This window comes from Carlito syrichta, unplaced genomic scaffold (genome assembly GCF_000164805.1).
Source record: "Carlito syrichta isolate Samal-C Ts95f unplaced genomic scaffold, Tarsius_syrichta-2.0.1 Scaffold305189, whole genome shotgun sequence".
Classification (NCBI taxonomy): Eukaryota; Metazoa; Chordata; class Mammalia; order Primates; family Tarsiidae; genus Carlito; species Carlito syrichta.
This window is the reverse complement of record NW_007249285.1, coordinates 357-13017: the sequence shown is the minus strand read 5'-3', so window position 1 is coordinate 13017 and position 12661 is coordinate 357. Positions and strand designations below refer to the sequence as shown.

At 45.5% G+C, this 12661-nt stretch overlaps 1 protein-coding gene across 1 annotated transcript; it reads right to left on the bottom strand.

Moving 5' to 3' along the window:
* Positions 1–396: 396 nt before the first annotated feature.
* ARL9 (ADP ribosylation factor like GTPase 9) lies at positions 397–10760 on the bottom strand. Its single transcript, XM_008061286.2, has 3 exons — positions 10602–10760; positions 6746–6921; positions 397–835 (listed from the first exon to the last, which is right to left on the bottom strand). Exons 1-3 carry the CDS (start codon positions 10615–10617, stop codon positions 656–658), a joined length of 372 nt encoding a protein of 123 aa, XP_008059477.1. The 5' UTR covers positions 10618–10760; the 3' UTR covers positions 397–655.
* Between the last annotated feature and the right edge of the window lie 1901 nt (positions 10761–12661).

Genomic DNA, 12661 nt, shown 5'->3' with positions numbered 1-12661 from the left:
ACTTATGCAACATCCTCCCATATACTTCAAATCATCTCTTGATTAGTCTTTTCTTTTTCTGAGTCAGAGTCTCACTCTGTCACCCAGGCTGCAGTGCAGTGGCATGCTCACGGCCACCGCAGCCTCAACCTGCTGGGCTCAGGTGATCCTTCCGCCTCAGCCTTTCAAGTAGCTTGAACTACAGGCATGCACCACCACGTCCAGCTGATTTTTTTATTTATTGTAAAGACGTGGTCTCACCAAGTTGCTCAGGTTGATCTCAAGCCCTCGGCCTCATGCAATCCTCTCACCTCGGCCTCCCAAAGTGCTGGGATGATAGGTGCGAGGCACTGCGCCTAGCTCGATTACTCTTAGTACACTAATACAATGCAGATGCTGTGCAAACAGATGTTATACTGTATTTTCAAAATTTACATTTTTATTGCTGTATTGTTACTTTTTGCTGATTGATTTTTCAAATATTTTGATCCACGGTTCTTGAATCCCCAGACGCAAAACTCACGAATACAGAGGGCCGACTGTATAGAGGCCATGCATCGAGAAAATAGGAGATGGCTTATTTTTTATTTGCAAGGGGAAACCTTTGGCTTCAGTCTGTTCTTCAAGACTCCTGATGACATTCCGGTCGCATGCTGCCTTGGGGGCCTTGTCTCGGTCACTGCACATCTGCAGCCAGCTGTGCAATCAAGTCTTTGGCATCTTGCATGGTGGAGGGTATCTCCGAGCCGTTCCTAGTCAGGTGGGTTCCAAACAAGAACATCTTCCTGTCATTTCCCACATCAGATAGTGCCAAGGCTTCATGGATATCTGTAACGTGATAGGCTGTTTCAAGATCCTTCACCCAGAATGGAAAAAGAATAGGAAAAAGTTATTGTGCAATGCTTTCAGATAGATACATTTTGTTACTTTAACTTAATGTTCTCAGTGACCCTACCATTTTAATATAGAGAATATTGAGACTCTATTATTAGGACCTCAGTAGTTGGTTGAATGTAAATATTTTCAACAGAATTAAGCCAGCATTTATGAATGATCAAAAAGTATTTCTGGGTCAGGCTTGGTGGCTCAGCCTGTAATCCCAGCACTTTGGGAGGCTGAGGTGAGTGGATTGCCACAGGTTCGAGACCCACTCCGGCAACTCGGCAAGGCCTCATCTCTACAATAAATCAAAAATTAACTGGGCGTGGTAGTGCATGCCTGTAGTTCTGGCTACTTGGAAGGCTGAGGTGGAAGAATCGCCGAAGCACAGCAAGTTGAGGCTGCAGTGGCCAGGAGCATGCCACTGGGAGACAGAGTGAGATCCCAACTCAAAAAAAAAAAGTATTTCTGTATTTTCTGGAATGAAGCTAAGCCAATATAATACCTTAATTTTCTAAACAGTGCAGTCCATCGGTTTCTACTTTTGTTTTTCCATTTTCATTTTCTAGGATTATTTTCAATAGGATCGATTATTTTAAATGTATATTTAATAACAGAAATGTGCTTCATTTGTTTTTTATCTATATCATATTCTACCAATTACAGCACCTGACACTGTGAGTTTTCTTTTGTGTATATTATTTCTACTGAACAAAAAATTTGGATCAGGCCAAGTGTGGTAGCGCATACCTGTAATCCCCAGCACTTTGGGAGGCTGAGATGGGCAGAATGCTTGAGCCCAGGAGTTCAAGACCAGCCTGGACAACATAGTGAGATCTCATCTCTACAAAAAATAAAAAAAATTAGCCAGGTATGGTGGCGTATGCCTGTAGTCTCAGCTACTCGGGAGGCTAAGGTGGAAAAGTTGCCTGAACCCATGAGGTTGAGGATGTTGTAAGCCATGATTGTCATAATCATGCCATAGCACTCCAGCCTGGGCGACAGAGTAATATGCAAAATCAAAACAAAACCAAAAAAACCCCAAAACATTTTAGATCAAATTTTGCAGGTTGAAAGGAGACAGAAAAGGGAGTGGGGAGGAAGTACGTTTTAAAAACGGTGGTGGTTGGCCGGGCATGGTGACTTGCACCTGTAATCCTAACATTAAGGAGGTCAAAACCTTCTTGAGGCCAAAATGGCAAGATCAAAGTATACTTCTTTGCCTATCTAGTACATCAACAATTATTTAAGCAAATCTCCAGGTGAGATGACTCATGCCTATAATTCCAGCACTTTGGGAGGCAGAGGCGAGAGGATTGCCTGAATTCAGGGGTTCAATACCAGCCTGGGTAAATTGATGAGACCTCATCTCTACAATAAATCAAAAAATCAGCCAGGCATGGTGGTGCATGCCTGCAGTTCCAGCTACTTGGAAGGCTGAAGTGGAAGGATAGTCTGAGTCCAGGAGGTCGAGGCTGTGATGGCCACAATCGTGCCATTGCACACCAGCCAGGGAAACAGAGTGAGACTCAGACTCAAAGAAAAAGAAAACTCTTAAATAATCACTTGAACTAGTGAGTCAGCCGAAAGCACAGACTAAATACTTTGGCCAAGGAAATAAACAAAGATGCATTAACCTTTTTTTTTTTTTTTGAGTTGGAGTCTCACTCCATCGCCCAGGCTGGAGTGCCATGGCACATGCATGGCCACCCCAAAGTTGACCTGCTGGGCTCTGGCGATCCTTCTGCCTAAGTCTTCCAAGTAGCCAGAACTGCAGGTGGGCACCACCACACCCGGCTAATTTTTTATTTATTGTAGAGACTAGGTCTCACCAAGTTGCCTGAGCTGGTCTTGAACACACAGGCTCAGGCAATCCACTCGCCTTGGCCTCCCAAAGTGCTGGGACTACAGGTTGAGCCACTGAGCCCAGCCTGATGCATTAATCTTAAACTAGAATATCCAAACTCTTTATCATTAAGCCCCAGTAAAAGTTATAAATTTGCCAACAAATGGCTCTATTTGATGAATATAAGAGGTAATGACCACAAAGGACAGCATTGGTAAATTTGACTATTAAAAATTGAAATCTTCTATAAAAAAATGCAAACCATAGGTTGGGTGTGGTGGCTCAAGCCTATGATCCCAGTACTTTGGGAGGCCGAGGTGAGAGGACTGTCTGAGTTTGAGACCAGTCTGGGCTACTTGATGAGACCTAGTTTCTACAATATTTCAAAAATTTAGCTGGGTGTGGTAGCTCGTGACTATAGCTCCAGCAACTTGGAAGGCTGAGGTGGAAGGATCGCCGGAGCACAGCAGGTCAACCTGGGGTGGCCGTGAGCGTGCCGCTGCACTCCAGCTTGAATGACAGAGTGAGATTCCGACCCCTCCCCCCAAAAATGCAAACCATAGACAAAGCAAAATCATAAGCTTCCAGAGAAGATATTTGTAATGCACACGACTAACAAATGATTAATTTTCCAAAAGATATGAAAGACTCCTACAACTCAGAGAAGAAAAGAGAAACACTTCCGTATTTTGCAATTGGAGAAAAAGTAGTAATAGGGCAATTCACAGATGTGGTGACGAATAGCTAATAAACATCTGAAAACATGTCCAAACACACTAGCAATTAAAGAAATGCAAATTAGAATCAGAAGAAACCATTTCACATCTTCAGGTTGGCAAAAATGAAAATGCCTGATAATACCAAGCACTGATGAGGACGTGCAAAGGCAACAATTGTCATCTTCTGCTGGTGGAAGAATAAATCGGCCCGGTATCTTTGGAAAGTACCTTGGTGACATCTAATAGAGCTGAATATGCACAAATCTGAACACTTATCAATTATTTATTTATTTTGAGTCAGGGTCTCACTCTATCATTTTATTCATTCATTTATTTATTTAGATTTAGAGTTGGGGTCTCACTCTGGTACTCAGGCTGGTGTGCAGTGGCATGATCATGGCTCACCACAGCCTCGATCTCCTAGGCTCAAGTGATCCTTCTGCATCAGCCTCTTGAAAAGCTACCTCCAATAGGCACATGCCATTACTCCTGGCTAATTTTTTTTTATTTTTTGTAGAGATGAGGTCTCCCTATGTTGCCTAGGTTGGTCTCGAATTCCTGGTCTCAAGCAATCCTCTCTCTTCGGTCTCCCAAAGTGTTGAGAATACAGGTGTGAGCCACTGCACCCAGCATAATTCTTTTTTTAGATATGCACTAGAGAAAGTTCGCATCTACACGAATGCACTGCAGCACTGTTTATAACAATTTTTAAAATGAGGCCAAGCACAGTGGCTCACGCCTGTAATCCCAGCACTTTGGGAGGCAGAAGCGAGAGGACTGCATGAGTCCAGGGTTCAAGACCAGCCTGAACAACACCAACATGGTGAGACCTTGTCTCTACAACACATCAAAAAATTAGCCGGGGGTGGTGACACCCGCCTGTAGTCCCAGCTACTTGGAAGGCTGAGGCGGAAGGCTCGCCTGAGCCCAGCAGGTCAAGGCTGTGGTGGCTGTGAGCGTGCCACTACACTCCAGTCTGGGCGGCAGAATAAAACTTCTACTCCAACAAAAAAAAGAAAAAAATTATTCAAATACCCAGCAACAAGAAGATGGTAAAAGGGAAATATATTTATGCAATGGAATACTATACAGCTCGTTTATATGATGTAAATCTTTACAGTTTATATGGTACTTAAGGTGTTCTACTTAAAAACAGAACAACAACAAAAAATCAGCCTTTCTTTGAAAATGCTGGCTGAATGTCAAAATCTGCAGCATTAGCGTCTCTAATGGACTGGGACATAGGTTCCTCCTTGAGGCCATCATCTGTAATTACTTAGTTTACTTCCATAAACATTGGCTCATAGCTGTAGGGAGAGAAAGGCAGGAATTGAGCTCTTCTATGATTGGCAAACCTGACCATCAAGAAAGAAATTTTAGTATTCCGGTATTTTGGATCTTCAATTTTTTTCACTTTCTTATTGGACTACGTGCACATAACAAAAGGTTTCCTCTTCACCACATTCAAGTGTGCAGTTCAGGGGTATTAAGTACTTTCACACTGTCATGCCACTACCATGACCATTCAGCTCCAGAACTCTTCTTCCTCTTGCAAAACTCAAACAACCCTGGACCCGTTCCAGAGATTTCCCAGGCATGAGCCACCACACCCAGTCTAATTCTTAGACATACACTAGAGAAAGTTCGCATCTACAAGGAGAAACATCATACGAGAAGGCTCACTGCAGCATTGCTTATAATAATTTAAAAAATGAGGCCGAGCACAGTGGCTCATGCCTGTAATCCCAGTACTTTGGGAGGCGGAGGCGAGAGGACTGCCTGAGTAATCAAACTGAAATACAGACTTCCTCTCCCAGCCCGTGGCAGCCACCAGTCTACTTGCTACCTCTATGAATCTGACGACTCTAGGTATCTCATGGAAGTGGACTCCAGGTATCTCATGGAAGTGTTCTTTTGTTTCTGGCTTATTTCACTTAGATGATGTTCATCCGTGTTGGAACATGTGTTAGAACTGTCTTCTCTTTCAAGGCTGAATGATATCCCACTGTATGTATCCACCCACTTTGTACATATGTTCATCTGTAGATAGACACTTGGGGAACTTTCACCTTCTGATTATTATGAATGGTGCTATGAACATATTATACAAAACATAAAAACAAACAAAATAACATGAAACAGTCAAACATACAGCTATCAGTTGGAGTCCCTGTTTTTCATTTCTCTAGCTATATACCCATAAGTAGAATTGCTGGATCATATGGGAATTCTACTTTTGGGTTTTTTGAGAAATCACAATACTGTCTTTCACACCAGCAGTACCGTTTTACATTTCTACTAACAGTACACAAGGGATCCGATTTCTCCATGGATGTTGAGAATAATATTATTTTTTAGAGGGTTTTTCTCAGTCAACCTAGGCTGGAGTGCAGAAGCATGATCATAGCTCACTGCAGCCTTGAACTCCTGGGCTCAGGCAATCCTACCTCCTCAGCCTCCCGAGGATGGAAGACTATGGCGTCCACCACCACACCAGCTCATTTTTAATTTTTAATTTTGTAGAGGTGGGGATCTCACTGTGTTGCAAGGCTGTTCTCGAACTCCTGACCTCAAGCAATTCTCCTGCCACAGCCTCCCAAAATGCTGGGATTACAGGCACAAGCCACCATACCTAGTCCTGATAGTTTTTTTTTTATTTTTGAGTTGAAGTCTTACTCCAACGCCAAGTGGGAGTGCAGTGGCAGACTCACGATCACCCCAGCGTCGATCGGCTGGGCTCCAGCGATCCTTCTGCCTCAGCTTTCCAAGTAGCCGGAACTACAAGTACGTGTCACTATGCCTGGCTCATTTTTGACTTATTGTAGAGAGAGGTCTCACCAAGTTGCCTGGGCAGGTCTCGAACCCGTCGGCTCAGGCAATCCACTTGCCTCGGCCTCCCAAAGAGCTGGGATTACAAGCTGAGTCACCGAACCCAGCCAGTCCTGATAGTTTTAATGAGCATGTCAAATAAATTCAGGTCCATCTAATTGATCTAAAACAAACCTACTTCTTAATTTATGGGAGCCACTCACTCACATACTTTGTTGGATTCATTCAACAATCAATATATGTTTATTGAAGCAAGTTCAACACACATTTGTTGAATTCCTACTATGTACAAAGCAGTACACTAGGTATTACAAGGGACACAAAGATGAGTAATAATCTCTACCCCCAAGGAGTTTATAATCCAGGGTATCTAATAAATACAAATTGAATTGAATATATAGCATGTTGCTGAATAGCTAGCTATCCAAAGTAGACATTTCTGGTATTAAAAGTAAAACTGCTGAGTACAATTTGTACTTGAACAGATTTTTACCTGTTTGTTTGCAAACACAACCAGAGGGATGACTGGGTTTGCGCCAATTAGTTGATGAAGGCATTTCTTGGCTTCAGGCAATCGGTTGTGATCTGCTGAATCCACCACAAAGATCAGCAACAATCCCTTGGCCAGGTACATGTCCCAATAGGAACGGAAAGGTTCACTCCCACCAACTACAGAGAAGAGGAGAGAAAAGAGACAAGCAAATAAATAAACAAAAATCACAGAAGTATCCACTGAGGGCAGGCAGGGGTATCTACATTTCTGAACACTGGACAGGTGTTTTATAAAATACCACTGTGTTGCAGTACAGCCAGTCTTTTTTGTTTTTTGGTTTTTTTTTTTTTGAGTTGGAGTCTCACTCTGTCGCCCAGACTGTAGTGCAATGGCTGCTCCCAGCCACCGCAGCCTCGACCTGCTGGGCTCTGGCGATCCTTCCGCCTCAGCCTTCCAAGTAGCTGGAACTACAGGTGTGTACTACCACACCTGGCTGATTTTTTGATTTATTGTAGAGATGAGGTCTCGCCTGCCCAGGTGGGTTTTGAACCCGCAGGCTCAGGCAATCCACTCACCTCAACCTCCCAAAGGCGCAGGATTACAGGATAAGCCACCGAGCCCGGCTTGTTTTTTGTTTTTTTGAGTTGGGGGTCTCACTCTATTGCCTAGGTTAGAGTGCGGTGGCGCCATCACAGTGCACTGCAGTCTTGACCTCCTGGGCTCAGGTAATCCTTCCACCTCAGCCTCCCAAGTAGCTGGGACTACAGAAGCGTGACACTGTGCTCGGCTAATTTTTTGATTTTTTGTAAACATGAGGTCTCACTATGTTGCCCAGGTTGGTCTTGACCTCCTGGGCTCGGGTGATTTTCCCACCTTGCCAAAGCACTGGGATTACAGGTGTGAGCTACTGTACCCAGTCAAGAAGTCTCTTTAAAATAGAAACTTCCTGCAGATCATATGGGGCCAATGAAAGAAAGAAAGAAGGGAGGAAGGAAGGAGAAGAGAGGGGAGGAGAAAGCAATAAGCTTGCAGAACGGTGAGGGAGGGTTAAGAAAAGACTTTGGCTTTTATTCCAAGTAGGAGATCTCTATTGAACAGTTTTAGTTAGCAAATTATGGGCTTAAATGTATTTGTTAAAATACAGCTCTTCAACCAGGCGTGGTTGGTGACTCACGCCTGTAATCCCAACACTTTGGGAGGCGGAGGCGAGAGGATTGCCTGAGTCCAGGAGTTCGAGACCAGCCTGGGCAACTAGGCGAGACCTCATCTCTCCGATAAATAAAAAAATTAGCTAGGTGAGGTGGCGCGTGCCTGTGGTTCCAACTACTTAGAAGGCTGAGGCCGAAGGATCACCTGCACCCTGCAGGTCAAGGCTGTGGTGGCTGTGAGCATACCACTGGACTCCAGCTTGGGTGACAGAGGTTGACTCAAACAAGAAAAAAAAATTGCTTTTCATAAATGAATAAAAGCACAAACAACAAGGTGAATGTGAATGCAATTGTTGAAGTCAGACTTACGTGGGGACAGTAACAAGGATGTAACCAATGAATCTGAGACACGTTTTGGAGATAAAAAAATTTTTTTAATAAATCACAGTGTTTTCCTTGTGGTCTGTTGGGGAGATATGGAGGAGAAGTCAGGACAAATCCAGGTTTCTAGCTTGAGTGACTTGATGGGTGCAGGGCCACTTAGTGACCGGAGGATCATAGGGAAAGACACAGATAAGAAAGAGTCCCAGTACTCTGCTTTGACCATGCTAGGTTTGAAAGAGCTGAATATATATGGGCTCCACAGATATATCTGGGAGCCATGAGCATGTGGGTGGTGTTTTATTTTGTTTTGTTTGTTGTTTGAGTTGGAGTCTCACTCTGCCATCCAGGCTGGAGTGCAGTGGCACGCTCCCGGCCACCGCAGCCTCAACCTCCTGGGCTCTGGCGATCCTTCCGCCTCAGCCTTCCAAGAAGCTGGAACTACAGGTATAAGCTATCACACCTGGCTAAATTTTGATTTCTTGCAGAAACGAGATCTCGAACCCGCAGGCTCAGGCAATCCACTTGCCTTGGCTTTCCAAAGTGCTGGGATGACAGGCTGAGCCACCGAGCCGGGTCGTGGGTGGTGTTTAATGCCATGAGAGGGGATACAACCCTCCAAAGAGAGAGTGTGAGAGCAGACAAGAGGACCTCACTCAGCACCGGGAACAGCAGCATTTATAGAGGGGGCAACTCCAGAATTTCCATCCCGTAGGGGTTTCTGAACTGTCATCTAGTTATTTTTATTTTATTTGTATTTGTATTTTTTGATTCAGGGTCTCACTCTGTCACCCACGCTGGAGTACAGTGGCATGATCATCCTTATCACAGCCTCAAACTCTTGGGTTCAGGCGATTCTTCTGCCTTAGCCTCCAGAGTAGCTGTGACTATAGACACGTGCCACTACACCCAGCTAGTTTTTAAATCTTTTTTATAGAAATGAGGTCTTGCTATGTTGCCCAGGCTGGCCTTGACTTCCAGGGCTCAAGCAAGCCTCTGCCTTGGCCTCCCAAAGTGCTGGGATTACAGGTGTGAGCCACCGCGCCTGGCCTGCCATCTAGATAAAAGAAGAAGAGGTTGGGGGCTTGCCTATAATTTTATTGGCAGAGACAGAAGCACACCGTACTCATACTTAGATCACACGTTTATCCGTAGTGATATGGGAAGAAGGAGGCTGATTGTAGATTATAGAAAGCGATGCTGAGGCTTTCTTAAACTTCCCTTATTCACTCCACTGCAAAAAGGAGAAACATAAAAAAGCAGAAAGTAGCTGGGTGTGGTGATGCACACTTGTTAATTCCAGCACTTTGGGAGGCTGAGGCGAGAGGATTACTTGACACCAGGAGTTTAAGACCAGCCTGAGCAACATAGTGAGACCTCGTCTCTACAAAAAATGGAAAAAAACTGGCTGGACATGGTGGTGCCATCTGTGGTCCCAGTTACTCAGGAGGCTGAGGCAGGAGAATCACTTGAGCCCAGGAGTTCAAGGCTACAGTGAGCCACTGATTGTTCCTGGGTGGCAGAGTGAGACCCTGTCTAAAAAAAAAAAAAGGCAGAAAGTGATTCTCTCCCCCCTCGTCACCACAGTACATCCTGGTGTGAAATTACATTGCATTCAAAAGTCTAGGAAAACTGGGCATGGTGGCTCATGCCTGTAATCCCAGTGATTTGGGAGGCCAAGGTGAGAGGATGGCCTGAGCCCAGGGGTTTGAGATCAGCCTGAGCAACTTTGGCAAGACCTCGTCTCCACAATAAATCAAGAAAAATTAGCCGGGCATGGTGACACGCGCCTGTAGTTCCAGCTACTTGGAAGGCTGAGGCGGAGGGATCGCCTGCTCAGCAGGTCGAGGCTGCAGTGGCCGTAAGCGTGCGCCACTGCACTCCAGCCTGTGCAACAGAGTAAGTCTCTGACTCAAAAAGAAAAAAGTCTGGGAAGGCCGGGACAGTAGCTCACGTCTATAATCCTGGCATTTAGGGAGGCCGAGGTAAGAGGATTGCCTGAGCCCATGGGTTCGAGACCAGCCTGAGCAACTTGGCAAGACCTCATCTCTACAACAAATCAAAAAATTAGCTGGGTGTGGTGGCGAGTACCTGTATTTCCAACTACTTGGAAGGCTGAGGTGGAAGGATCACCTGAGCCCAGCAGGTCAAGGCTGCGGTGGCCTTGAGCATGCCACTGCACTCCAGCCTGTGACGGAGTGAGACTCCAACTCAGAAAAAGAATCTAGGAAAATCTGATTCGATGTTAGTTTCACCAACACTGATAACATCAATCTGGAGTAAGAGACAAGATGGCTAGCCTGTAACTGAAGCGAAACAGAGCTTACTCTCCAGGAACTCCATCTGGCGGTCTTCAGTGTTGATGCAGACTGCATTGAAACCCTGGGTGGGGGCCTCACTGTGTTGGACTCTGTTTGAGGCCAGAGAGTGGAGGACGCTGGTTTTTCCTGCTCCATCCAGGCCCAGCACCAGGATATGCTTATTTTTCTCCTGTGAAACAAAAGATAAAGCCATAAATGTATGCTATCAGGACCTTGTTTTCCTGGCTTCCGGCAATGGACCTCCCTGTGAAAGGACCCAATAAAATTCTTGGAATTGTAAACCAGCACAAAGCAATACATATATTTTATAGGTCTAACACAAACTGTACCCACCGGTTAAAATTTTCGAATTAGCCATTAGTTATGTGACACTAATCTCATATCGCCTCTCCATCCCCCAACTTCTGGTCAGTCTATCAAATAAATATTATCAAGATGTACGAGAGTGGCTGTAGATCACGGGACCCATTTTCTTTTTGTTGTGTTGTGTTGTGCTTGTTTTGAGTAGGAGTCTCACTGTCACCCAGGCTGGAGTGCAGTGGCATGCTCATGGCCACTGCAGCCTTGACCTGTTGGGTTCAGGCGATCCTTCCGCCTCAGCCTTCCAAGTAGCTGGAACTATAGATGCATGCCACCATTTCTGGCTAATTTTTTGATTTACTGTAGAGACGAGGTCTCGCCAAGTTGCCCAGGCTGGTCTCGAACCCATGGGCTCAGGCAATCCCCTTGCCTCCGCCTCCCAAAGTGCTGGGATTAGTCATGAGCCACCAAACCCGGCTTACAAGGTCCACTTTTTGACTTCATTTTGCTTTGCGAATTCATAGTCACAGGAGACTGCACCAGAATTCAGTGTTATTTGTGGTCTTGGGACCTCCACAGTGCCTGTATCTAGTGTGTCATTCAGCACTTAAGTATCAAAGGTTTCAATGAATAATCTCTCTTGTCTTTCACAACTGTTATAAGATCTTAGGGCAAAGTTCCTTTCTTATACTTTTTTTTTGAGTAGGAGTCTCATTCTGTCATCCAGCCTGGAGTGCAGTGGCACGATCACGGCCACCACATCCTCAACCTGCTGGGCTCAGGCAATCCTTCCACCTCAGCCTTCCAAGCAGCTGGAACCACAGGCATGTGCCACCATGCCCAGTTAGTTCATTTTAGGATTTATTGTAGAAGCGAGGTCTTGTCAAGTTGCCCAGGTTGGTCTCAAACCCCTGGACTCAGGCAATCCTCTCGTCTCTGCCTCCCAAAGTGCTAGGATTACAGGAGTAAGAGTTCCTGGGCTCAGGAGATCCTTCCACCTCAGCCTCCTAAGTAGCTGGTACTACAAGCCCATATCACCACATCCAGCTAAATTGTTACTTTTTTTGTAGAGATGACGCCTCACTATGTTGCCTAGGCTGGAACTCCTGCGCTCAAGCAATCCTCCCGCCTTGACCTACCAAAGTGCTAGAATTATAGGCATGAGCCAGCAAACTGGCCTTTCTTATGCTTTTTGATATAATTATCTTTTTATTTTTTTATTTTTTTTGAGTCAGGCTCTCACTCTGTCTCCCAGATTAGAGTGCAGCAACATGATCAGCTCACTGCAGTCTTGACCTCCTGGTCTCTGGTGCTCCTTCTGCATCCTGAGTAGCTGGGACTACAGGCACATGCCAACACATTTGGTTAAATGTTTTTTTTTTTTTTAAATCAGAGTCTCACTCTGTTGCCCAGGCTGGAGTGCAGTGGCACACTCATGGCCACCACAGTCTCAACCTGCTGGGCTCAGGCAACCCTTCCATCTTAGCCTTCCAAGTAGCTGGAATTACAGGCGCACACCACCACGTCCGGCTTATTTTTGTATTTATTGGAGAGACGAGGTCTCACCAAGTTGCCCAGGCTGGTCGCGAACCTCTGAACTCAGGCAATCCACTCGCCTCGGCCTCCCAAAGTGCTGGGATGGCAGGTTGAGCCACCGAGCCCGGCCTCATCCCAATTGCTTAGAAGCAGAAAGCAGCTTGGAGCCAAGAAGCCCCCTCAGGAACTCCAGGAGCACGGAGACCACCGGGCTGGTCCCCACAGCGCCT

What these genes read in the sequence shown, in the direction of transcription:
- ARL9 (XM_008061286.2), bottom strand. An exon ending in TTGTGTTTGCAAACAAACAG is followed by an intron (nt 836 to 6,745) that starts GTAAAAATCTGT and finishes TTCTGGGTGAAG; the next exon opens with GATCTTGAAACAGCCTATCA.